Source organism: Glycine soja, chromosome 7 (genome assembly GCF_004193775.1).
Source record: "Glycine soja cultivar W05 chromosome 7, ASM419377v2, whole genome shotgun sequence".
Classification (NCBI taxonomy): Eukaryota; Viridiplantae; Streptophyta; class Magnoliopsida; order Fabales; family Fabaceae; genus Glycine; species Glycine soja.
This window is the reverse complement of record NC_041008.1, coordinates 2,711,277-2,735,358: the sequence shown is the minus strand read 5'-3', so window position 1 is coordinate 2,735,358 and position 24,082 is coordinate 2,711,277. Positions and strand designations below refer to the sequence as shown.

The 24,082-nt window shown below is 34.4% G+C and overlaps 1 protein-coding gene across 2 annotated transcripts; it reads left to right on the top strand.

Annotated features, from left to right (window-relative positions):
* Positions 1-1,474: 1,474 nt before the first annotated feature.
* LOC114418136 (N-terminal acetyltransferase A complex auxiliary subunit NAA15-like) lies at positions 1,475-17,641 on the top strand. Of its 2 annotated transcripts, XM_028383320.1 has the most exons (26): positions 1,475-1,708; positions 2,746-2,824; positions 3,014-3,096; positions 3,188-3,337; positions 4,345-4,460; positions 5,055-5,160; positions 5,992-6,063; positions 6,154-6,269; positions 6,953-7,085; positions 7,328-7,405; positions 7,491-7,544; positions 7,695-7,765; positions 11,260-11,314; positions 11,383-11,478; positions 12,308-12,436; positions 12,560-12,642; positions 12,730-12,960; positions 13,299-13,431; positions 13,510-13,617; positions 14,522-14,653; positions 14,759-14,815; positions 15,239-15,336; positions 15,467-15,525; positions 15,613-15,724; positions 16,357-16,457; positions 16,885-17,641. In XM_028383320.1, the coding sequence occupies exons 1-26, from the start codon at positions 1,658-1,660 to the stop codon at positions 17,085-17,087; spliced, it is 2,706 nt and encodes a 901-aa protein (XP_028239121.1). In that variant the 5' UTR covers positions 1,475-1,657; the 3' UTR covers positions 17,088-17,641. The 2 variants fall into 2 exon arrangements, with proteins under 2 accessions (XP_028239121.1, XP_028239120.1); XM_028383319.1 differs by having other exon boundaries at positions 7,491-7,765.
* The last annotated feature ends 6,441 nt before the right edge of the window (positions 17,642-24,082 follow it).

Below are 24,082 nucleotides of genomic sequence, written 5' to 3'. Positions count from 1 at the left end.
AGGGGTGGTAAAGAATTCAAGGTAGAGGAAGTGGTTGGTGGAAAAAATTCAATGGTTGTGCTCGAAAGGGTACTACAAGGTGATGTCCTCGACAATGTTGGAGATGAAAGGATGGTTGTTACAGGAACCTAAGACTATGAGTGGGTGGGTGAGCTTGAGGGGTTTGTTAAGGGTTTGGAGATCGAGCAAGTAAGGGTGGGTGAAGTGCATATAGAGGTAAATGAGGATAAGATTTTGGTGATCACTTCACTTGGAAAATTTTCTATCATTGTGTTTGGGGTGTTGATGCATCCACGTGATTCCTATTTCTACAACTTATTTTGAATTCTCATAATTTTTCATAAATTTTCTAGTGTTTCTTATGAAGAAATTAAAAAAGTGAGTATATAACACATAACAAACATAGAGCAATAGAAAGACAACTGGTGTTCCATTTTTTAGTTTTGAAAAGAGTATTGATACATAAATCATTCTTTATTTTAAACGCATCACCAACACTTCTCATTTCTGTTTATCTTTCTCTTTCGATCATATCATAAATCCTATTTTACATATATTTTTCTCTTTTATTTTTTTTTCTCTTTAGGTGTATGTTAACATACGAGGTATCTATCAAACATTTTCCTTTTGAAAATTGGATTTTGAAAACTACTTTTTGAAATATGCTAAATTAATACTCACAAAAAATATTTTTTGAAGTGTTTTAAAATTTTAACACTGCCTAAAACTCTTATGAAAAATGAATATTTTGGGGAAAAATTAAATGGGATGTGTGTTAGTAAAAATGGAGGTATAAATAACATTTGTATTAAGGGTGTTTGTAAAACACAAGGCCTTGCGATTGGGCTAAGGAGTCCATGGGTAATAGATCTAAACTCAGATCCACTAATTGAGTTTCATAAAAGTGACTGAAATGAGAGGGATGCGTATGATGCAAATTAAATTAAAAATAAAATTGAAGTGAATAAAATAAAATATAATTATTAGAATATAATGACAATGTATATATATATATATATATATATATATATTTCAAATTTAACTATAAATTATTATGATAAAATTATTACCTCATGCAATAGTTATTTTAAAATTATATTAAAAGTGATTTTAAATAAATATAAATATTTTTACACAAAATAAACATATGACTAGTATTTTCACTAAATGATAAGTGGTGTTTATGCATTGGTATAAAGTCTTATTGTATTTACATAAGTGAAAATGATTTATTTATTAAAAAAATTCATATTTAATTTTTATTGCCTACAATTTTTTTTTGGATCAAATAATAGTACGTCACCGAATAAAATTAATCATTGAATTAATAAGTTGAGAGAAAAATGTATTCACTCACCGGGAAAAAAAATTGATCAAACGGTAATTTGATGGTGATGTAGTATTGAGGAAAGTAAATGGTAATTTCATGGTTAGAGGCGAGAAAGTGAGACATACATAAGCGCACACTTGCCTTGTTTCGTGTTTTCAGTCACAGTAGGGTTACCTTGCCTCGCAAACGCAGTTGCTTTGCTTTGCAGGTCGCAAAACGCCACCCTTCTCTCTCTCTCTCTCGTGATCCTATCTATCTGTCTATCATTTAATTTAATTTCATTCTCTTCCTATCGAATCTCTCTGCAACACCAGCATCCCTGCATCAATGGGCGCTTCTCTGCCCCCCAAGGAGGCCAACCTCTTCAAGCTTATTGTCGTAAGCTTCGATTCGCTTTCTATTTCTCCATTTCTCTCTGCTTTTATGCTTGCTTATCGTAGCTCCACGCAACTTTAATCACTGTGTTGTGCTCATGCGCTTGTTTCCCCATCTTAAAACCCTAGATTCTCTTCTCACGCTATATTCGGTCGCTGAGAATCTCTAGGAATCTCAATGAAGGACTGTTGGGGATCTTTGGTTCATTTTTGTTGTTCTAATTTGTGATGTCTTTGGTTGGGGAATTGGTGATTTGGTACTTTCGACTTTTAGCTTGCTGGCTTCACTATGCTTTTTGTTTTCCGTAAGAGGTAGTTTCTTTCGGTGCTGCAAATCTAGGACCAATGTTATCGGGGATATTCAGTTATTTTCCTTAAGTGTTATTTGTAAGTTCTTACAAGTATCGGGTTTTCAGGGGATTAGGACACTTCAGAGTTTTTTTCCCCCTGCGGCCATAGGAAGCAGAGCAGGAATTTCTAACTGATATTAGAATGACTGGATGTGGTTGTTTTTATCAAGGAAAATGTTGTTTGGACACTGTATGCTATTCTACACCAAGGGAGAGAAACAAGTGTAGGTAGCATAGGTGATACGACTTGATAGGAATAGAGAAAGTGAGAAATGATATGTGTTGATAGAGCGATTGTAAAGTATCGATGTACATGTATCACCACTCACCTCTCTTTTATCAATGTGTGTGCGTGCATGCTACCAGACTTAATCATTTGGCCATGCTGTGGATAATAAAAACAATGAAATTTGGAATTAGTTATTGCATCTTTAAGGAATTAGAACTGAAAAACGACTAAAGTAGTTGAAGTTGATTCCATTGCTTTGAATACATTTGACATTGTTCTTGTTCTTTGTAGTAGGTTTTCTTGAGTTTTCGGGGAAAAATCCATTTATTGGTCACAAGCTCTTGTAATTAAAATTTGATTATCTTATCATTAGGATATTTATGTGAGTGAAATAATCTTGTTTTTGGAGGTGGTGGGTAAATTTGACGTCAAGGTTATGTGTCATTGTTCTTGTTTCTGCAGAAATCATATGAAACCAAACAATATAAAAAGGGTCTCAAAGCCGCTGATGCCATTTTGAAAAAATTCCCAGACCATGGAGGTATACTCTTTTTTTGGTGATTATTTTATAATTTTATTTCCCTTCTTAATTGTTTAAGTCATGCAAGAAATGCAATGTTAGCCCCTCCCTCCCTTCCCCTTTTCTATCTATTATTTCTTATTTGCAGCATATTTTATTTCTTTGGTCATAGTTTTTATTTATGTGTCCGTTCCTGTTTCTTGATGATAGAAACTTTATCGATGAAGGGTTTGACATTAAATTGCATGGATCGTAAGTCCGAAGCATATGAACTTGTTCGTCAAGGATTAAAGGTTTGTTTGTTGTCTTTGATTTTACATAATTTATCAATCTTACAATAGTCGTCTGTCAGATGATCCAGCTTTGATTTTTGTTCTGGTACAGAATGACCTTAAAAGTCATGTTTGCTGGCATGTTTATGGTCTCCTTTATCGGTCCGACAGAGAATACAGGGAGGCGATCAAGTGCTATCGAAATGCACTGAGAATAGATCCCGACAATATTGAAATTCTTCGTGACCTATCACTCCTACAGGTAGCATCTTAAATGCACTTGCCTTTAGTTGCTTCTCTATATATCAATAAATTTAACCTGAATGTTAGTCTTTGATTTTGTTGGCATGTACTTAAGTTTGAAAATCATAATGTTAAGTGGAGGCATTTTTTTTTTGTCTTCTATTTTCATTTCCTAGACACCACTCTCATTTGCCAATTTTAGAAATTATGTTTGGTTGGTGTAGTTTTTATTATAGTTACTAAGTTGTCACAGTTGTTTCAACTTCCAGTCCAGAATTTGAAATTTGAGAATGAAACTGTGGATTAATTGCTGTTTTCACGTTTGGCCCATTACTGAGAAATGTTTATTTTATCAAAACACGGCCAAAAATGTTTTGAAGCCTGTTTTGAGTTTTTACTGTAAATGAGAACTGGAAATACACAAACCAAACATGGTTTTGATGTTCTTCTGTGGCCACTTCAAATTCAGTGTAGAGTACTTATGTATTACTTCTAGAATTATTTATGACATTTAACTTGTGCTGGATTAAGGGGAAGGGTGAATGAAAATCTCCTTCTGGTCTCCTTACCTTCCCTTCTTCATTTTGGAGTGCACAAAGAAAGGCAATATCATGGGAGGATGCCTTTTTTATTTATTAATAGTATAGAGAAAAACTCCATAAACTGTTCCTGCAGATAACTGGCCGTAACACTGACTTTCTGTCACTTGATTGTAATCTGTGCATTTGATGAGTAGGATAGGTTTTGCTTAATAGTCATATGAAAAATGTGACCAAACAAAAAAGTAACAAAGAGATGGGTTACATGGAGATGATTCTAAATATATGGTTGATCACATAAATCTGAAACTCTAATTTCAACTGACCTGAATATTCCCATGAATTACAGTGAATAAATGTTCTCTGCTGTACTATAGTACTGTTTATCTAGTACTTTTCATTAAATATATATGCATATGAATATATCTTCTGTGATTTTTTTGTGATTTAATTTGTTTTACTCATTATGGTAACTCTTCACTCACAGGCACAAATGCGAGATTTGTCAGGCTTTGTTGAGACAAGACAACAACTTTTGACTTTGAAGCCAAATCATCGCATGAACTGGATTGGATTTTCTGTAGCCCATCATTTGAACTCTAAGTATGATTTGAATTTATATTGAATTATTTTTTCCCAAATGGAGACAGCCATTGGCCTCGGATCTTTTATTTTTATTTTTTTTGTGTGGGGGTTCTTCCTCTGTATTGTTTATGTCCTTGATACAATGATACAATATATGCAGTTTGTCCCTATTATACTTTCTTCTTCTTTTCCTTTTTTCTTTTACTATAATTGGCAGTTGTGGGGTTCTTTGCAGCATGAGTTTGCTTATTTAAAGGTTATATAATGGCTCTAAGGTCCTAAGATTGGGGGAGGGATGGCCCAGGGAGCGGGGTGGTGTGGTTCTTTGTTTGTATAAATAATGTCAATGAATAACGATTATGGGAATTTATTAATGTAGGAAAATGTGACAAAAATGTTGTTTTGTTTGGTTTGAGGAACTGGTTGGAGAATTTTTGTTTCTTTGGGAACCTATTGCATCATATGTTTTCCCAAAAGGTCCTCCATTTCCTTTACCCTGAACCTTTGGATCAAGCATTACTCTTGTTTTGCTATTATAAATGGATGCTGATGAAATATCATAATTTCGTTCTTTTGGTTGTTTGTAATACCTATCTTTTGAATGTGTACCAGTTCATTCAAAGCAGTTGAAATTTTGGAAGCATATGAAGGGACTTTGGATGAGGATCATCCTCCAGAAAATGAACGGTGTGAGCATGGGGAAATGCTTTTATACAAGGTTTTCCTCTGGCTGTGTGTTTGCAGCTGTTTCTTTTTTAATGCATTATGCTTATTCAAATATTGGTGCTTGATGTAGCTTTTACTGTAATTAGCTTTCTGTTTACATGAAAATTTAAATTGGCTACCTTTTTTTGGTTTAACTTTTAGACATCAAAATTTTGTATATTACTAACTGCTAATATTTACTTCAAAACTGTATTAGAGAATCTTGTGACTTTGATGCCTCGATTAAAGGCCTGTTTAGACATGTTGACCTTTTCTCTGTCAAACCCAGCGATCTGGATTTATGAATTTTTGGGTTGTCTGACTGGCAACATAGTAAACTGGCCACATATGTCCAACAGATATGGTATTCACTGTCTAGTACAAGTCTTGGTATTGGTGACTTCTGTGAGGCATTATGGGACTGAAAAATGGCTTATTTGTGCACCAGTTATTTTATTCACATAACCTAAGCAGCAGGTGGAGTAAATCATAATAATGAGCTAAGGTTGACCCCTAGGTTGTATTCATGGTATTCTGAAGCTTCTATCAATTAGATCAGATCAAACCCTTAGTAGGGTTGGTGTAATTGAAATGTATTTTGGCTCTATGTGATGCTCTTTTATATTGCTAATGATAGCTGGTATCCACTATGGCTTTATAAATCAAATGAATTTTTTTTGTCACTTTAATATTTTGATATATAGTCAAAATACGTTTGTTGAATATGATTCTTTTTGTTGTCAATTTTACTGTTGAATGTTCAAGAATATGAAATCTTTATATGGTTTGACTGCTGATATTATTTTTCCCTGTAATCTTTCTCTGCACTAAAATTGTTGCCCAGATCTCATTGTTAGAGGAATGTGGGTTTCTTGAGAGAGCTCTGGAGGAGTTGCACAAAAAAGAATCTAAAATTGTATGTATGTTTTAGTTTTATTAACCTGGGTAATTTGATAAGTGGAACGAATACATGATATATAACTTGCTTCTGATTATGTCTTCCTAGGTTGATAAGCTTGTATACAAAGAACAAGAGGTTTCACTTTTAGTAAAGCTTGGTCACTTAGACGAAGGCGAAGCTTTGTACCGGGCATTACTTTCCATGAATCCTGATAATTATAGGTGATCTCTGTTGCCACTTATATTTTAGGTTTGAGTATCTCAACTGATTAGTCCTTTTCAGGTGTTTTTCCCCCTGCTGTTATTGTTTTTTTTTTTTTTTGGCACCTTTCTTGGTTCTCAATAAAATTGTTCTATAAACAAAAGTTCCATTTTAATTATTCATTGTGTTTCAAATGGTGAGATTGAGATGAATGCATGTATTCTATGGTTGTTTGACTATACTTTTGTCATTACTGTGGCTTTTACTTCCCCACCATTTATCAGATGACATGTAGATGATATATATTTTTTGTTTAGCTTGCCATAGATTTTTATATCTATTGTTTTTTGTTCAAATCTTCTGTGAATACTTCATTTAAAAAATATATTTCTTCTCTTATTATAGTTAAGTTATTTGGATGTCAATTTGTCTTTCGGGTTATAAAAGTTACTGGTATATTTTTATAAGATTACGGGATAGTTTTTAGAGAAATTATTATTATCTTTTTTATTAGCCACCAGTGTAAATGGATGCGGGGATGATTTTGGTTCAGTTATGGAATTGCTTTATTTTATTTAAATTTGGCTCTATTTGGTTTGATATGCAGTCTACACTGTATTTTTGTGTATATTGATATTTGCTTATTTTGTCTACTGTACTTGTAGAAACTGAATTTAAGTTTATGATTCATGTTACTGTTCAGATACTATGAAGGTCTCCAAAAGTGTGTTGGATTATATTTAGAAGATGGCCAGTACTCTCCTGATCAAATAGATCGGTTAGATTCATTGTACAAAACACTTGTACAACAATATAAGTGGTCTTCTGCTGTTAAGGTAATGTTGTGTATTGTTATTTTTTATAAATATTGAGGAAACTTGGATTGGATATCTATTAGCATAATAAGTGTGACCATAGTGTTTTCTCCCTTCTATTACAATTTTACAAAATGCATGCTAGATTTCAAATGAAAGAATCCTTGTTTTGGTGCTCCACTAGTATATTTTATCAACATGAGTGTTGTTGGAATTCATTTTTTTAAAATGAAATTCATTCTTTATTTTATCTTGTTTGCCAGAGAATACCACTAGATTTTCTACAAGGTGGCCAATTTCGAGAAGCAGCAGACAGTTATATTAGGCCTCTCCTAACCAAGGTTTACAAAATTCCTTTTTATATTGTATTATGCCTACTTTAGTTATTTCAAAATTGACTGGGATTTCTTTTGGTGTTGTTTCTAGGGAGTTCCATCTCTGTTCTCTGATCTATCATCTTTGTACAATCATCCTGGGAAGGTCAGTCTTGTCACATACATTTCTATTATTGAGAGTATGAGATTTCTTATGATCAAATTTTCTGCCATTATTATATATTATGAATTTATGATGCTGGACAATACTGATTCTGTGTTTTTGTTCTCTTTTTTTTTTTTAAACTTTGTCCAGGCCGACATTTTGGAACAACTTATTCTTGAGTTAGAGCATTCAATTAGGATGTCTGGCCATTATCCTGGAAGGTAAAATATTTGTTACTCCATTCATGTGTTACAACACGAAAATTTTCATACAGTGCAGAATTGCAGATGTTACCCTCTCTTGGTTAGCTCTTGAATGAAGAGAAGAGAGACAAACACATCTGTCTGATAACATTGCAGATCAGCAATTGAAATTTCATTGGAACAACCATAAGCAACAACAACAACAACAACAACGCCTTATCCCACTAGGTGGGGTCGGCTACATGGATCAACTTCCGCCATAATGTTCTATCAAGTACCATACTTCTATCCAAACCATTAATTTCGAGATCCTTTTTTATAACCTCTCTTATAGTCTTTTTGGGTCTTCCTCTGCCTCGAATTGTTTGTCTTCTCTCCATCTGGTCTACTCTCCTCACTACAGAGTCTACCGGTCTTCTCTCTACATGCCCAAACCACCTAAGTCTATTTTCCACCATCTTCTCTACAATAGGCGCTACTCTAACCCTCTCTTTAATAGCTTCGTTTCTAATTTTATCCTGTCGAGTCTTACCACACATCCACCGCAACATCCTCATCTCCGCTACACCTACTTTATTCTCATGTTGGCTCTTGACCGCCCAACATTCTGTTCCGTACAAAATCGCCGGTCTTACCGCAGTCCGATAAAACTTTCCCTTTAGCTTGATCGGTACCTTTGCATCACATAACACCCCCGATGCTTTTCTCCATTTCATCCATCCTACTTGAATGCGATGATTCACATCCCCTTCAATTTCCCCATCATCCTGTATTACAGACCCAAGATATTTAAACCGTGTGACTTGAGGGATAATATGGTCTCCTATTTTCACCTCTGAGTTAGAAACCCTCCTTCTTTTGTTGAACTTACATTCCATATACTCCGATTTGCTTCTGTTTAGGCGAAAGCCATGTGTTTCTAGAGCTCATCTCCAAGTTTCCAACCTCTCATTCAACTCCTCCCTCGAATCTCCAAGGAGGACTATGTCATCTGCAAAAAGCATGCATCTCAGCGCTATCTCTTGGATTTGTTCCGTGAGGACATCCAGAATTAAGGTAAAAAGGTAGGGGCTAAGGGTTGACCCTTGATGTAAACCAATTGTGATGGGAAAATCGTCTGACTCTCCACCCTGTGTCCTAACACTAGTCAATACCCTATCATACATATCTTGGATAGCTCGAATATATGCAACCCTAACCCCTTTCTTCTCTAGAGCTTTCCACAAAATCTCTCTAGGCACTCTATCATACGCTTTCTCCAAGTCAATAAAAATCAAGTGCAAGTCTTGTTGGGCCATGCGATATTGCTCCATCACCCGCCGTAATAAATAAATCGCTTCCATGGTCGACCTTCCCGGCATGAAACCAAATTGATTCTCAGTAACTTGAGTCTCCTTTCTTAATCTCCGTTCGATCACTCTTTCCCATAATTTCATGGTATGACTCATGAGCTTGATTCCCCTATAATTTGCACAATTTTGTATATCCCCCTTGTTCTTATAGATTGGCACTAACGTGCTTCTCCTCCTTTCCTCCGGCATGCGTTTTGACCTCATAATTTCGTTAGAGTTCGGTGAGCCACTCAAGACCTCTATCTCCAAGAGTTTTCCACACTTCAATAGGTATGTTGTCTAGCCCCACCGCCTTACCATTACTCATTCTTTTCAACGCTTCCTTTACTTCCTGTTTCTGAATTCGACGATAGTACTTATAGTTCCGGTCCTCTTCTCTTGTGTCTAGACTGCTAGAGTCATATCCATATCCATCATTAAATAAGTTGTGGAAATACGCCTTCCACCTTTCCTTGATATCTTTTTCATACACTAAGACTTTGCCTTCTTCATCCTTAACACACTTTACTTGATCCAAATCTCTAGTCTTCCTCTCTCTACCCTTAGCAAGCCTATATATAGATCTTTCTCCGTCCCTGGTTCCTAGAGCTTGGTATAGTCCGTCAAAAGCTTGGGCTCTTGCCTCACTCACCGCCTTTTTGGTTTCATTTCTAGCTATCTTATACTTATCCCAAGTTTCAGAATTTCTACACCTAGACCACTCCTTGAAACACTCCTTTTTTACTCTAACTTTGCTCTGAACATTTTCATTCCACCACCACGATTCTTTACCCCTAGGTCCAAAACCTCTAGCTTCACCCAACGTCTCTTTAGCCACTTTAATAATCTCTTGGGACATCTTGTTCCACATATCATTTGCACTTCCTTGTGATTGTCCACACCAACCCTCCCATATCTTTTGTTGGAAGATTCCTTGTTTCTCACCCTTCAAGTGCCACCATTTGATCCTTGGTGCTACCAGAGGACTTCTTCTCTTTGTCCTATCTCTAATTCTTACATCCATAACCAAAACTCTATGTTGGGTAGTCAAGCTCTCTCCCGGGATAACTTTACAGTTCAAGCAATACTTCCTATCAGACTTCCTGATAAGGAAGAAATCTATCTGAGAACATGTCCCTCCACTTTTGTAAGTGATAAGATGTTCCTCTCTTTTCTTAAACCATGTATTGGCTATAGAAAGATCCAAAGTCTCCGAAAACTCCAAGATGGATTTACCCTCCCCATTCATCTCCCCTAGGCCAAAACCCCCATGCACCCCCTCAAAACCTCTAGCCACGCTATCTACATGTCGATTGAGATCCCCTCCTAGGAAAACTTTCTCTCCTTGGGGTATATCCTGAAGTACCCCTTTTAGATCCTCCCAAAATTTTACCTTAAAGTGTTCTGCTAACCCAACCTGAGGTGCGTACCCACTAATAACATTAAAGGTGTCCTGTCCCACTACCAATTTTAAGACTATGATACGATCTCCTACTCTTCTTACATCCACGACATCCTTCTTGCACTCCTTGTCCACAATAATCCCTACCCCATTTCTTGATCTGATTTTTCCCGTATACCACAGCTTAAATCCCGAGTTGTCTAATTCTTTCGCTTTTTCACCTGTCCACTTAGTTTCTTGTAGGCACATAAAATTGATCTTCCTCCTCACCATAACATCCACTATTTCCATAGATTTTCCAGTAAGTGTGCCTATATTCCATGTACCAAAGCGAATCCTCCTGTCATGAACTAGCTTCTTTACCCACACCCGTTCACGAAAATGTGGGAACCCTTGCTTACTTTTCACTACATCCGGGCGGCGATGCAGCGGCCCTTGCTCTTTTGACACTGTACTCGAGCCATACAGCGCGTTGCTTCCGGGCAACGACCTAGCATTCACATTATTACGTAATTGATCCATGTCATAGAGATTCGACAAAGTTTAACGTTGGCTGTCGAAAGCCTAACACAACCCTCTCCTTTTATCCGGGCTTGGGACCGGCTAAGAATAGCAAAGCTACCCTAGGCAGGATTTGGAACAACCATAAGCAAATCACCAAAATGAAACCCCAAAAACATGAGAATCTATGAGGCCATGACATGGCAATGAGCCTTATAATTGGTACTTAGGAATTCTTTTCTTGTGTTATATAGCTAACCACCATTTATCTTTTACAGGACGGACAAAGAACCCCCTTCTACTCTTATGTGGACTTTGTTTTTATTGGCTCAGGTTGGTAGCTATTATTTGATTTTTAGATTCATTATCCCCGTTTACTAAGATAATTTGTACTGGTGCAGCATTATGACAGGCGAGGCCAATATGAAATTGCTCTTTCTAAAATCGATGAAGCTATAGAACATACGCCTACAGTCATTGATCTATATTCTGTCAAGGTTTGCTTGAGTTATAAACACCTCTTCATTTCTTTCTAGTCCTTTTGTTTTATTATAAGGCTTTGTATTCCTAATCAACAGATAGTTATTAGAATCTTAGATTCATGGTTCAAATCCTACTATTTGATACAATGTCGTACAAATTTGTGTCTGTGTGAAGCCTTTGTATGAAGTAGCAGTTTTTTAATTCTAATGTCCGATTTATTTCTCTGGTAAAAATGATGATATTTTGTGTTCTATACAATAAGAGTTTTTAAATATTAAAAAATTAATATGGCATAAGGAATCACTCTAATTCTATTTTACTCAGAAAATAGGGATACATAGGTTCTTAATTGCTTGCAACAACGACTATTTTATCAAATTATTTGACGTGTTACATTATTTTGAAGATTTAGAGTTTCAAGAGAGTGGATGTTCAATATCATGCTGTAACATACGTAGACTTGTATTATGGCTGTTCTGAACCAGTTTAATCATTTGTCAGTTTAATAATTTATGGTATTATGACCACTCCCAATTTTAGACATTCTGAAATCTGAACTGCCATCCTTGAAAATCTGATTAAACAGTATGCTTCTGTTTACCATGGTTCATGTCATGTTCGTTCCATAACATATATGTCAAAGAATTTGGGAAAAATTGTCCAATATTTTGAATGAAGCTTTGTTATTCTAGGGATTAAAACAGGTATTGTTGAATTAAAGTTAGATAATTAAGTAACTTGTAGCCAAGTTAGACTATGTGTGAAACAGACTTTGGAGTTGCGGTGCTATCGTCAACAGTCTATAGCAAAATTTAAAGATTGGTGCCTTTCTTTGTAAAACAGAGTCGGATACTGAAGCATGCTGGTGATTTGGTTGCTGCTGCTGCATTTGCAGATGAAGCTAGGTGTATGGATCTTGCCGATCGTTATGTTAATAGTGAATGTGTAAAGCGCATGTTGCAGGCTGATCAGGTTTTTGTCTAGCTTTGGATTATATTTGGTTGTTAATCACACAGGCATTGTAATTGGTGGTGTTTTTTTCATTTTCATTTTCTTATTCTGCTTTATTTATTTATTTATTTCCTTGATACAAAGGTGGCATTGGCTGAAAAAACTGCTGTATTGTTCACAAAAGATGGGGATCAACACAATAACCTTCATGACATGCAGTGCATGTGGTTGGTATATAATGATATTTTAATATTTTGCACATCAAACGAATATTGTGGTTTAATTTCTTGACATGTCACATCTACCTTTGGAAGGTATGAGCTTGCCTCGGGTGAAAGCTACTTCCGTCAGGGTGATCTTGGACGGGCTCTCAAGAAATTTTTAGCAGTGGAGAAGCATTATGCCGATATTACTGAGGACCAATTTGATTTTCATTCATACTGCTTACGGAAAATGACTTTGCGTACTTATGTGGAAATGCTTAAATTTCAAGACCAATTGCATTCACATGCATATTTTCATAAAGCAGCAGCTGGTGCTATCAGGTGTATATCATGTCTTTTGTTGGTATTCTGCTATACTGGTTATACCTGTTAGTTTTGTGTGGTGCTTTGATTAACTGGGTCAAGGGAGTTAAAATCCCTTCAATCATACACACAAAGTACAATGTGCATTGGAAACTGAACTTGTGATCTTTTTCTTTTAAAAAAATTCTTGTTATCTGTTAGAGCAAGACTTTTTATTTTTATATACTTCAAGTTTGTTGTGGGTTTATAAGTTTGATTGGTTTTATGTCCTAAACAACGCTCCTTAAGGAATGTTGTAACTGCTGAGTTCTGATTTTGTGTTTATGATCTCATGAATGTAACACTTTGAGCTGCAGATGCTATATTAAGTTGCATGATTCTCCTCCAAAGTCTACAGCAGAGGAAGATGATAATATGTCAAAGTTGCTTCCTTCTCAGAAGAAGAAAATGAGACAAAAGCAGAGAAAGGCAGAAGCAAGAGCCAAAAAGGTATTGTAGTCAATTTCTATAGCTTCTGTGGAACTGCCTGTGGGAAGCATTTACCCTACTGTTTAATTTTGTTTTTAGGAGGCAGAAGAGAAGAATGAAGAGTCAAGTGCCAGTGGGGTATCAAAGTCTGGGAAGCGGCACGTAAAACCTGTTGACCCTGATCCAAACGGGGAGAAGTTGTTGCAGGTTCAAATTTAATGCATTTCATTTCCTATTAGAATAATAAAATATCTAATAATATAGATTATATCTTTGAGTAATATAGAGTATATTAAGATTATCTCATATCATTGGTTTCATGTTTCCTTACATTTTATGATTTGTTTCCTTATTTAGATCTAGTATTTAGTTTGAGGGGTAATGCTTTATGTTTTTTTATCACTTTGTAATACATCTTATCTTTTGAAGGAAGATATCTCTATTTAGTCTCATTATTCTCCTTTCCCTCCCTCTTGGCCCAAAACCTTATAATTTCAACTGTGTCCATTGGGTTTCTTATTTGGCTGTGTCAAAATTTCATTTAGTGTTCTAAGTAAAACTTTTCTCATGAGCTCATGTAGAAAAACTTTTCAACTGTGTCCATGCATATTTGCCTTTTGGGTCTTGGTAGAAAAACTGTAACTATCTAATCATCACAGGATGTTATAGTAGCATTATTATGTGCGAAGAGACCAATAGTTATAAAAAATGAAAAGGTTTTAGAAACACACAATACAAATAACATAATTCAGGAGGATGGAGTTGCAAAGCCCCTTGCATTGCTTCTGTTATATATAGGTGGATGTTTAAATAGGGTTTAGATTCATTATGTAAATTTGAATAATTTTGTAGTGTTCCTGTGTAATTTTTTTTTTCAAATAACATTTTCTTCAATTAAAAATAAAAATTAAATGGACTTTGACCAGTTAAAATGCTATAATAGACTTTTGCTGTTAAATACAGTATATGCATGACATATTTAAAAGCTGTTAAAGTCAGTATAATGCATGACAGTGTCAGGTTTATCAAACTCGCTAATTTGAATGTCAGGATGTTTCTACATATTCATTTTAGAAATTCACCTTTTTCTTGTGTGTTCTCCCCTATTTAGGTTGAAGATCCACTGTCAGAAGCTACTAAATACTTGAAGTTGCTGCAGAAGAATTCCCCTGATTCATTGGAGACGCACTTGCTCTCTTTTGAATTATATACAAGGAAACAAAAGATTTTGCTTGCCTTGCAGGTATGAAAAGCCCGGCTGGCATTATTTTGTTCGTTTTTAAGTAATTACACATTTTAAACTAAAATCCAATTAAATGTGTTCTCTTCTTTGTCTTTGGAGTTGTAGGCCGTAAAGCAGTTACTGAGATTGGATGCTGAACACCCTGATTCGCATCGTTGTTTGGTATGGTGTCTCTTTTAAAGAATACGTTAGTTCCATGTTATTGAGATTAGAAAATTTACTATTGTAATATTTTTCATATCAAAATCAAAATTAAAATACAAGTTAATCTCATCATTGCCCGCAAAGTCATATTTTTAATATCTCAGTAGTAGGGATAATAATAATGCTAATAAAAACAGTATGTATAATTGCTATACTTTAATCTTTTTGTCTTTATCATGAATTACATGAAAAGCATATGGCATATCAAAAGAAAATTTACCATTCGATTTGGAACCGGCTACTCCTAGACTGTTTTTCAATTTCTTTATCCTCATTTTCCCCTTTATTCTTGTGATTTGTTCTTTCCTCCATCGAACACATGCATGCAAAAGGAGGAAAAACTTCTTTCTGCTTGGATTTATTTCGGTCCATATGTTGCAGATTAAATTCTTCCATAAAGTGGGATCTATGAATGCTCCTGTGACCGACAGTGAGAAACTGATTTGGAGTGTCTTAGAGGCTGAGCGCCCTACTATTAGGTTCTTAATTAAGCTGTTTTTACTTCTTTTTTTCCCTTTTGTTCTCTTGGAGACTGGTATCTACAATTCTTTTATTCATTTTATGATTATCATTTTATTTTAACTTTATCTGCTTATTTCTTTTTTGCAGTCAGCTGCATGAGAAATCCCTGTTTGAGGCAAACAACTCTTTCCTTGAAAAACATAAAGGTCATAGTGAACCTTATCATCAATACAGCAACACATATCTTTCAAGCTTCTTTATGAAGATTTCTTAATTTGCTTCTCTGTTTGCAGATTCTTTGATGCATCGAGCAGCTTTTGCAGAAATCTTGCACATTTTGGATTCAAACAGAAAGTCTGAGGCTGTTAAGTTCGTTGAAGATTCAACAAATAACATAGTGCCCAGGTAATGCTTTACAACATTTTAAGCATGCTTGGTTTGGAGAAAGAAAGATTTATTAATGGCACAGTGAGAAGATGGGAAAGAATATTAAATGTCAAGGACGAGCCACCCTCCTGCTCAAATATTGTGAGAGGGTGACATTAAACATTCTGTTTTTTTGTGGATGAAGATGAATTGGTTTCTTCGTAAGTGCTAAATGGTGTTTCTGTAAAATACAGTCCCTTGTTTTGTTTCTAATTTTAATTTTTAAAAGGTGGTTAAATGTTTTTTATTTATTCCAGAGATGGAAACAACTTGTTTTTTCTCACATTAAATGTTTTTTCTTTTTTCAAACAAGGGCCGAGATGCAAAAGTGAAAAACATAGTGAATCAAATAAAGCGTATCAGATTACTTACAAAGCAATATAAAAAATCTTTAAAATGAGGACGTTAAAAAGTGACATTTCTTTTTTCTTTTAAAGAAGTTAGTGTGTAGAGGTGCTTATGTATCTTGTCCTATAATGTATGGTCTGTTGTGTCATGTTTGTTTCTGCATGTGATTTATAAGCTTAATCTAATTCTTTTCTAGATTCATTTTTGGCTTACAAATCTCAGTGATGGCATTAATAAATCTTTCAATGAATATCTTATGCTAGAAATGGAGCACTTGGACCAATCAGGGAATGGAATCTTACAGACTGTATTGCAGTTCACAAGCTTCTTGAAACAGTTCTTGCTGATCAGGATGCTGGATTGAGTAAGTATATCTGAGACTTTTGGGTTGCCTGACTAGTTTTTTCTGTTGGTTCGGCATAGGTATTTTGCCTGAAGATTAAATAATTACTAATTTGCTCTGAAGTAAACATGATTTTCTCTTGGAAAACGGGCTAGTGGAGATTAGAATTGTTTGCTAAAACATTTAGTTATTTTAAATCTTTAGCCACTATTCTGGGATGGGGTAAATGGCCTTTAAAACTACTATTCTGCTGAGATGGGATCAATGTTCTTCAAAATTTAGAAAGTTTCAGCTTTCTTTTATTCCAAATTAGGAAGCTTTGGTGCGTAAATTTCTTAAATCTTTGCCTAATTCTATGTTGTTCTCGATTGATTTTTCATTCCAATTTCTAATTTATATTAAAATTTTTGTAATAGTGCATCACGAGATTAATTCTATACTCTTGCAGGATGGAAGGTGCGTTGTGCAGAGTATTTCCCATATTCTACATACTTTGAGGGATGCCACAGCTCTGCCTCTCCCAACTCGGCCTTCAGTCAGTTACGTAAGAACTCTGAAAATGAGAGTCTAAACCATTCAGTGGATGGTCAAAATGTGGGCTCCATCACATCAAACGGGAAACTAGAGGCATTTAAAGATCTCACTATCTGATCAAATCAAATACATCCATCAGGCTAAAGACACGTGCGTGTTACCCAGTTTGGATGCTTATAAAACCAAACGGCATTTCATACTCCCAGAAACGACTGCGTTGCAATTTGCAGCAACAAAGGTCACAGTTTTGGTGCGGGTTATGGCAAATTCTACACTAGCCATTCCAATGTATTTTCTTTGCATGATTTCTCCCTCTCAGCTGTGAAATTTATTTGGTTTGCAAATGTGTATAATTTGCCTCAATTATGTTTTAGGATTGACTTTTTCAATTTGTTCACCCCTTTTTTTGAGAGGTGGTAGACGGGGGCTCATGGGCTTGTACCATTGTCGTAGATTTTCATTTTGGTCGTTGGGAGAGTTACAGAATTTTAGGTTTCTGTTCCTGCATTCAGCCAACATACATGTAGGGAGAGCATGTTGTATCTTTCCTATTTTATTGGCTTATTCATCATGTATAAACATTATGTGAAAATTTTGCTACTGGATGCCAAAATGACATTCTATTTTGGATGAATTCAGTAAAAAAATTGGAGGTTAATATTACTGTTGAATTGTGGGCATCATTTAACATGCCGCTGTCGTCGGCGGAAAAGTTGTAGACGTCTTCACTGTGGGCAGCATTGTGACTGTCAGATTTATTAATATTCAATTGAATGGCTAGGGTCTTTGCTAGTAAACCGGCTAGGAAGGTTTCATTCCCATTGATTTAAAACATAACGTTATTCCACGTTGATTTCCAAATTATTTTGCCTGTCAGAATAGATTGCGAGTTCATGGGTGTAGCAAACATCGGATCCCGCATTCCTTTTTCCCGTTTGCATCCTTTACATTGGTTATTGTTTACTGGCATTTCTAGCAATGTTTGGATTGGTGGGGATGATGTTGAAAAATCGTAGTTGTTTTAAACCCACCATGATTTTTAAACGTGATTCACCACCTTCAGAAAACGATTTCCTAATTGAGGTTCCTAATTAAAGTTGTTACTCGCGCAAAAGTATGGTATCATGAGAATTTTTTTCAAATGCTGGTATATGGATGAGTACTGTAGTACCTATTTGGACCTTATTCATTGTCATCCCAGTGAGGGGGGAGAAAGGGAGGTGTAAAGGGGGGATAAAATAGGAATTTTAAGAAAAAGTAGGAGGTGCGATAGTGAAAAAGGGGGAGGGGGTTGAGACTTGAGAAAAATTATGGCCTGAATTGTTTTCATTTGGGGTGATCTAGGTGCACCAATTCTATTGTTTTTACACTCAACATTTTCGGTTAATTTCAAGATTATCGTACGTCAAAGGTACGTTAGTTAGTTAGTTAGTATGCTTTAAAATGTATACAATATAAGATTAATGTATTAAGATAATAGGTTGGATTAATCAGTCCACCCGGGCTTGGTAATTCATAAGTGTTTTTTTTTAATTTTAAAAAAAAAATATGTTTTATGAATTAATTTAAAATTTATGGTCTTTATAAATGTGATTTTTGCATTATTAGCATAATGCTCTAACCAATTAAGTTAATAGGTCAATTATGTTATAAAATAAATAATGTTGCTATATATAACATTAAAATTTTTAATATATATTTAATGCACATGTAAAATTAAATAATAAATTTTGTGATAATTAATTTTGATATAACTCATACGATTAGTTAATTCGTATGTTTTTTTTAATTTATTAATAAATTAATTTTTTTAATAGTAATTTTTTTTTATTTATAAAAAATCATGCGGATTAGTTAATCCGTATGAGTTATATCAAAATTAATTGTCACAAAATTTATTATTTAAATTTACATACACATTAAATGTACATTAGAAATTTTAGTGTTATATATAACATTATTTATTTTATAACATAATTGACTTATTAGCTTAGTTGGTTAGAACGTCCCTTTTATGGAAGGGCAAAATGGAAAGATCGTGCAATTGTTGGGTGCACGTAGCAATGCGCGCTTGGTTTAGGTGAGTATGGGATTTGTTACACATTTACGGGTTAGCTATGAGGCTTACGAATTGGGCTCATATGGATTAACCAACCCGTATCCCTTTTGTGGAAGAACAAAACGAAAAGATCGCGTAATTGTTGGGTGTACCAACAATTTTGCTAGGTACATGTAGGAATGCCCGCTTGGTTTAGTTGAGTATGGGATTTGCTACACATTTAGGGGCATTTATATTCAAGTGCTGTTAGGTGCACCCAGTATTATTGCTGGTGCATCCAGCACTAACCACGAAAAGACAAAAATATCCCTTACGGATCAAGTTGATCCGTAAGTATTTTACGGATCAATTTGATCCGTAAGGTAAGGGGAGAAATTAACAGGGATAATTTTGTCATTTTTAAAGAATGCTGGGTGCACCTAGCAACATTCTATATTCTGGAAGACACGTGGTCCACCTATGATCCCATTTGAGATTTGTTGGGCTGGAGACTTTGAAGTTTAAATTGCCGCTGTTTCTTTTCAATGTTATTCAAAAAACATAAGAGCACTTCCCCACGTTATTTCAATTATTGATTTGAATTAATTGCTTGTGAATGTCGGTACACGTACGCATATATACATCTACCTTCTTTAAAATAAGATTTATTTCACTAATTTTGAAATTGCTACTGCTTTTTTTTTAATAACATTAGTAGAAATTAATCTGTTTGAAGGATGATGAAGCTGTAAGAAGAATTAATGTGATGATTGTAGGTGATATCCTATGCTAGGGAACAACTGCCATCACGTGTGACTCTGTGGGGCTATGTTGTGAAACTCATGCCCGTGTCGAAGCCATTGGAAACATATGCTCGGTTGGGGAGAGACATTTTGGTTCAATTAACAACGTTCGGATGTAGTTTAGCTGATGTTCACCTAGCAAGTTCCGGAAACACATGTTTGTGCTATATATCAATCTTGTATAACCAGCAACATTGCAACCGTGCCTAAAACTGGCCCCAATATATTCTCAAAAAACGACTCTTCATATATAACGGTCATAGAGTGTCTTGGCATTTCCCGTGTGGAGACCTGATTAAAATTCTCGAACTCAATTAAGATTCGGCTATGATGTTGATGCATGTTCAGATTAATTTGTAATATATATAGCTCATTAACTTTACTGGTTCGAAATGAAATCAAAATCTTGCCATTGGTTTTTTTGTTAGATATAAATTATATATAACCTTATTTTAAGGTATGCAATCAGCGAATTAACGTGAGAAGATTTTCACTTGTATCTCTAAGAAGTAAGAAGTAAGAACCCCTCCTCCTTACATAACAAAGGCATTGAAGCAAATGAATTTTATCTTTGATGTCTGTGAATGAATACAGTCATATATAATTATTATAGGTATTGCAGCCAGTTCAGCAGCCATTATTATTTATATATATCCATATCATTTGTGCAAGCTTCAAAAGAGCTCTATGGTTTCTGTGAAGGATCAAACTAGGATCACTACGTTTATTTTCAATAATGAATATATATATATATATATATATATATATATATATATATATATATAATTTTACTCCTAATTTAAAATGAAAAATTATAATTATTTGAAAATTGTCGAATTTCATATTCTGGTCAGTAATTATAATTATGTCATTATTTTATTTTATTTTACATTTATCAATTAATTCAATAATTAATTTTATCAACACTTTCAATTCATTGAATTAACTAATCATCTTCTAGCTAGTTTTTTAAATTTTCAGTTGATTTTTTAGCTAGATTAACTTGTAACGCACCTCTGTACTTATTTCTAGATCGAATATAGCTAAAACCGCAATTCAACGAAGATCAGTATGTGTCTAGAAATTCACCAAAAGAAAATGACTCAAATTGCCATGTGAACTTGCCGAAAGGGGAAGCTATAATTTCCCAATTCCCATTGTTAGATGATGCGAATCATTAATTTGTTATAAAATCACTCTAGCTTAAGGTTGATTATATACACTAGTAGTATTAAACTGGTGGGGAATAGGTATTTTTTCTTTTGGCAGTGGGTCTTCCCGTATGATTATCAACACAATGAAGCTATCAAACACTTCAAGCGAAACAACGTACAACGTGTTTGTTGAGCTGCCCCCCAAAAATGTGCTATTGACCAAAGGAAAAAAGTGAAACATGGGCTAAAGTTTATATATAAAATTACATTTGTTCTAGCCCTAACTAACCATAAGGACATTGTCTCCTTCATAAGTTTCGAAAAGTAATTAATAATTTATCTCTGTTCTTAAAAAATTGAATCTTCCATCAACCAACTTGGTTTGTTAGTCTTTCTCTCTGACATACTATATTTATATTGTTCAGTTAAGCATCTGTTGTACCATTAAAATGAAATTAATTAAGATCCATATCCACTTGCACCCATGGAGGTATTATGTCATGTGGGTTTATTGATATTTGTATATGCTTGATTTATTGCTTGTACTTAGGGAAACATCAATCATGTAACAGCATCCATAAACTATTAGGCTCGAAATAAAATTAAGTCTAATTAAAAAGCCTTTGCAATTCAAGGAATATATCGATTGTTGCAATCCAAAAAAATAAGTTGAATTTGTCGTCAATAGAATTTAAGTCATAATGGAGCCGTTAGCAAGCATTTATTCATCTATTTAAAATAACCAGTTATACTTTAAGTTAAATCAAATTTATTATAATTCTTTTGTTATGTATAATTGGCAGTGGAATCCATAATTGCGCATATATATTCCCCAATCGGGCTCAATCGTAAAGTTATAATACGTTCTAATCACTAAAGATCCTTGATTTTTTGTTTGAAACCATTATTAGGGATAATGGGTATCAGCTTCAAATTTGAAGAAAGAACAAGATATTTGGGTGATTAAAGTTTCCCAATGTATACTTAAGATATATCTTCTTATATACTTTTCTGTCCACTCCTTCTACTACATGGAATCCCAATTCTTATACTGTGCTCCCAAATGGCTGGCAAATATATTACAAGTTATTCGACGGCATGAGATTTGAATAGCATTAATTATGGAGGGATTTTATTTTACGTACCATATATGCATCATTTTGAATTCATTGATGAACCATCTTACTAAAATATCAAACGCGCGGCATATAACAATTGAGATTTGGTTCATGAAATTTGTTTGATTTAGAAAAATGAAAAAGAAAAAAAAACTAAACGGATCATCAAATTCATTTGATTTAGAAACATGCACCAAAAAAAAATTATGTTTCCTTTAAATCTTGTCTTTGATCATCATTTGTAAGATCTTGGTCATGTTTTTCACTTCACTTTTATGTGTTAAGCAAGTGTTTTAGGACTGTTATTGAATTGGAGCACTCCATATACCATTTTTAATATACTTGATTTGTAAAAGAAAACTTATTTTTTCCTTGAATATTTCTTTCAAGCTCTTCGATTAAATTTTCACCAAACCACTGGCTGATTGAGTTTAGAGTTTGGACTGGGCTAAAGTAAGTCCGGGTCAGATTTTCTAGTGTATTTAGACCAAAAGGATCTTTATCATTAATGGCTACGCTTATATATATATGATCATGGTCGTGCATGGAGTGGTAACTCTGATTTGTTAATTCGAACACAGGAACCTGGCTTTGCGCGTTTGTAACTTTCATGAGGTCCCAAGTGTTTCTGATCCTGAAGATTGTCTAGTTTGACTGATATGAGTTGCTGATCCTTCACATTCCACTAGTAACGATGCATCCACCACCCACTCTATTTTCCTTTTTATAATAGTACTTTCTATAATTTCTCTCGCTCTTTTCATTACATCATCTATACTTATCTCTCTTCTTTGTCCTGAAATATAGCATATATCATGAATTTTCGTTGTATGAATCACATTATCTATACAGACAATTTGCCTCGGGTTCTACCTACTTAACCATTTCAGTCACTAGCTTGCTCCTTTGCATCATCAATATGACATGATGCTCACAAATCACATGCATTAATGTCACACGGAATTGGTCATCGTACATACTATATATATATGTTCCGTAACAAAAATAATCTTATCAAATTAATTAATTCCATCTTTACTATTGACTGAAAATATCATATTTATTTTTGACTGAATTGGTAATTCCTGCCAACAGTAGAAATAAGATAAATAATTTAACTAATTTTTAAGATTAAATTTGTTATTACCACTCTTGAAGTGTTTCGACTTGATTAATCTTCTTTCTCTTCGTCCAAACTCCTTCTCCAATAATGGGAGGAGCACTTGAAAAAGAATTTCGATGCTTAAATAAATCTACTTTTTTGTGAGTATAATAAAAGTATGAATATTACTTATTTGTTTATGCTACTCTGTACTTATTAAATAGATGAGTATCATTAACAAGTCGATAACCATTCACGTGATCCATTAGAATCACTATTGAATAGTGAAGGTTGATTAAAGTTGTGATAGTTATAATCATGGATGGATCTACCTATAATCAATTTATAATAAGACTTATACGGTACAAAATTCATTTCGTTTTATTTTTAATTACATCATATGATCTCATTGGATGCGTGGGAACATATATAATACATACATAGATAATACACAAACATGCATGCATACACACAAAAATGATATGTTAATGGAAAAGCTAACTAGCATAAATGATTAATTAATTGATAAAAGAAGAGAATATATATATAAACCTAGTGAAACATGGGATGGTAAATGTACATAATCATGCATGCACCTTATTCATGTAACCCTCCGAACATATACTCCCTCAATGAATGAAGCAAATCACATGGCATGTTCCTGGTCATCTAATCGAACGGCCATGATCAAATCTCAGAAGGCAGCATGAGCCGTAGGATGTGTCCCATATCGAACTTATTGCGGGTGGTTTGGCGAGGGGACAAACTTGTCCCCACAATTGTTTCACTTTCTCATGTGACCGACCACTTCCCCTTACTTGACCTGTCATTGCTCCCACTTAACCTCTTTTTTCCATTCACTAGCTTTCTTTATATATATAACACTATAACTTAGCC

Bases quoted from the DNA above. Each gene is read 5' to 3' on its own strand.
- LOC114418136 (XM_028383319.1), top strand. From the start codon at position 1,658: ATGGGCGCTTCTCTGCCCCCCAAGGAGGCCAACCTCTTCAAGCTTATT. The intron at 3,097-3,187 runs GTTTGTTTGTTG...GTTCTGGTACAG, and splicing joins TTGTTCGTCAAGGATTAAAG to AATGACCTTAAAAGTCATGT. The intron at 4,461-5,054 runs GTATGATTTGAA...AATGTGTACCAG, and splicing joins GCCCATCATTTGAACTCTAA to TTCATTCAAAGCAGTTGAAA.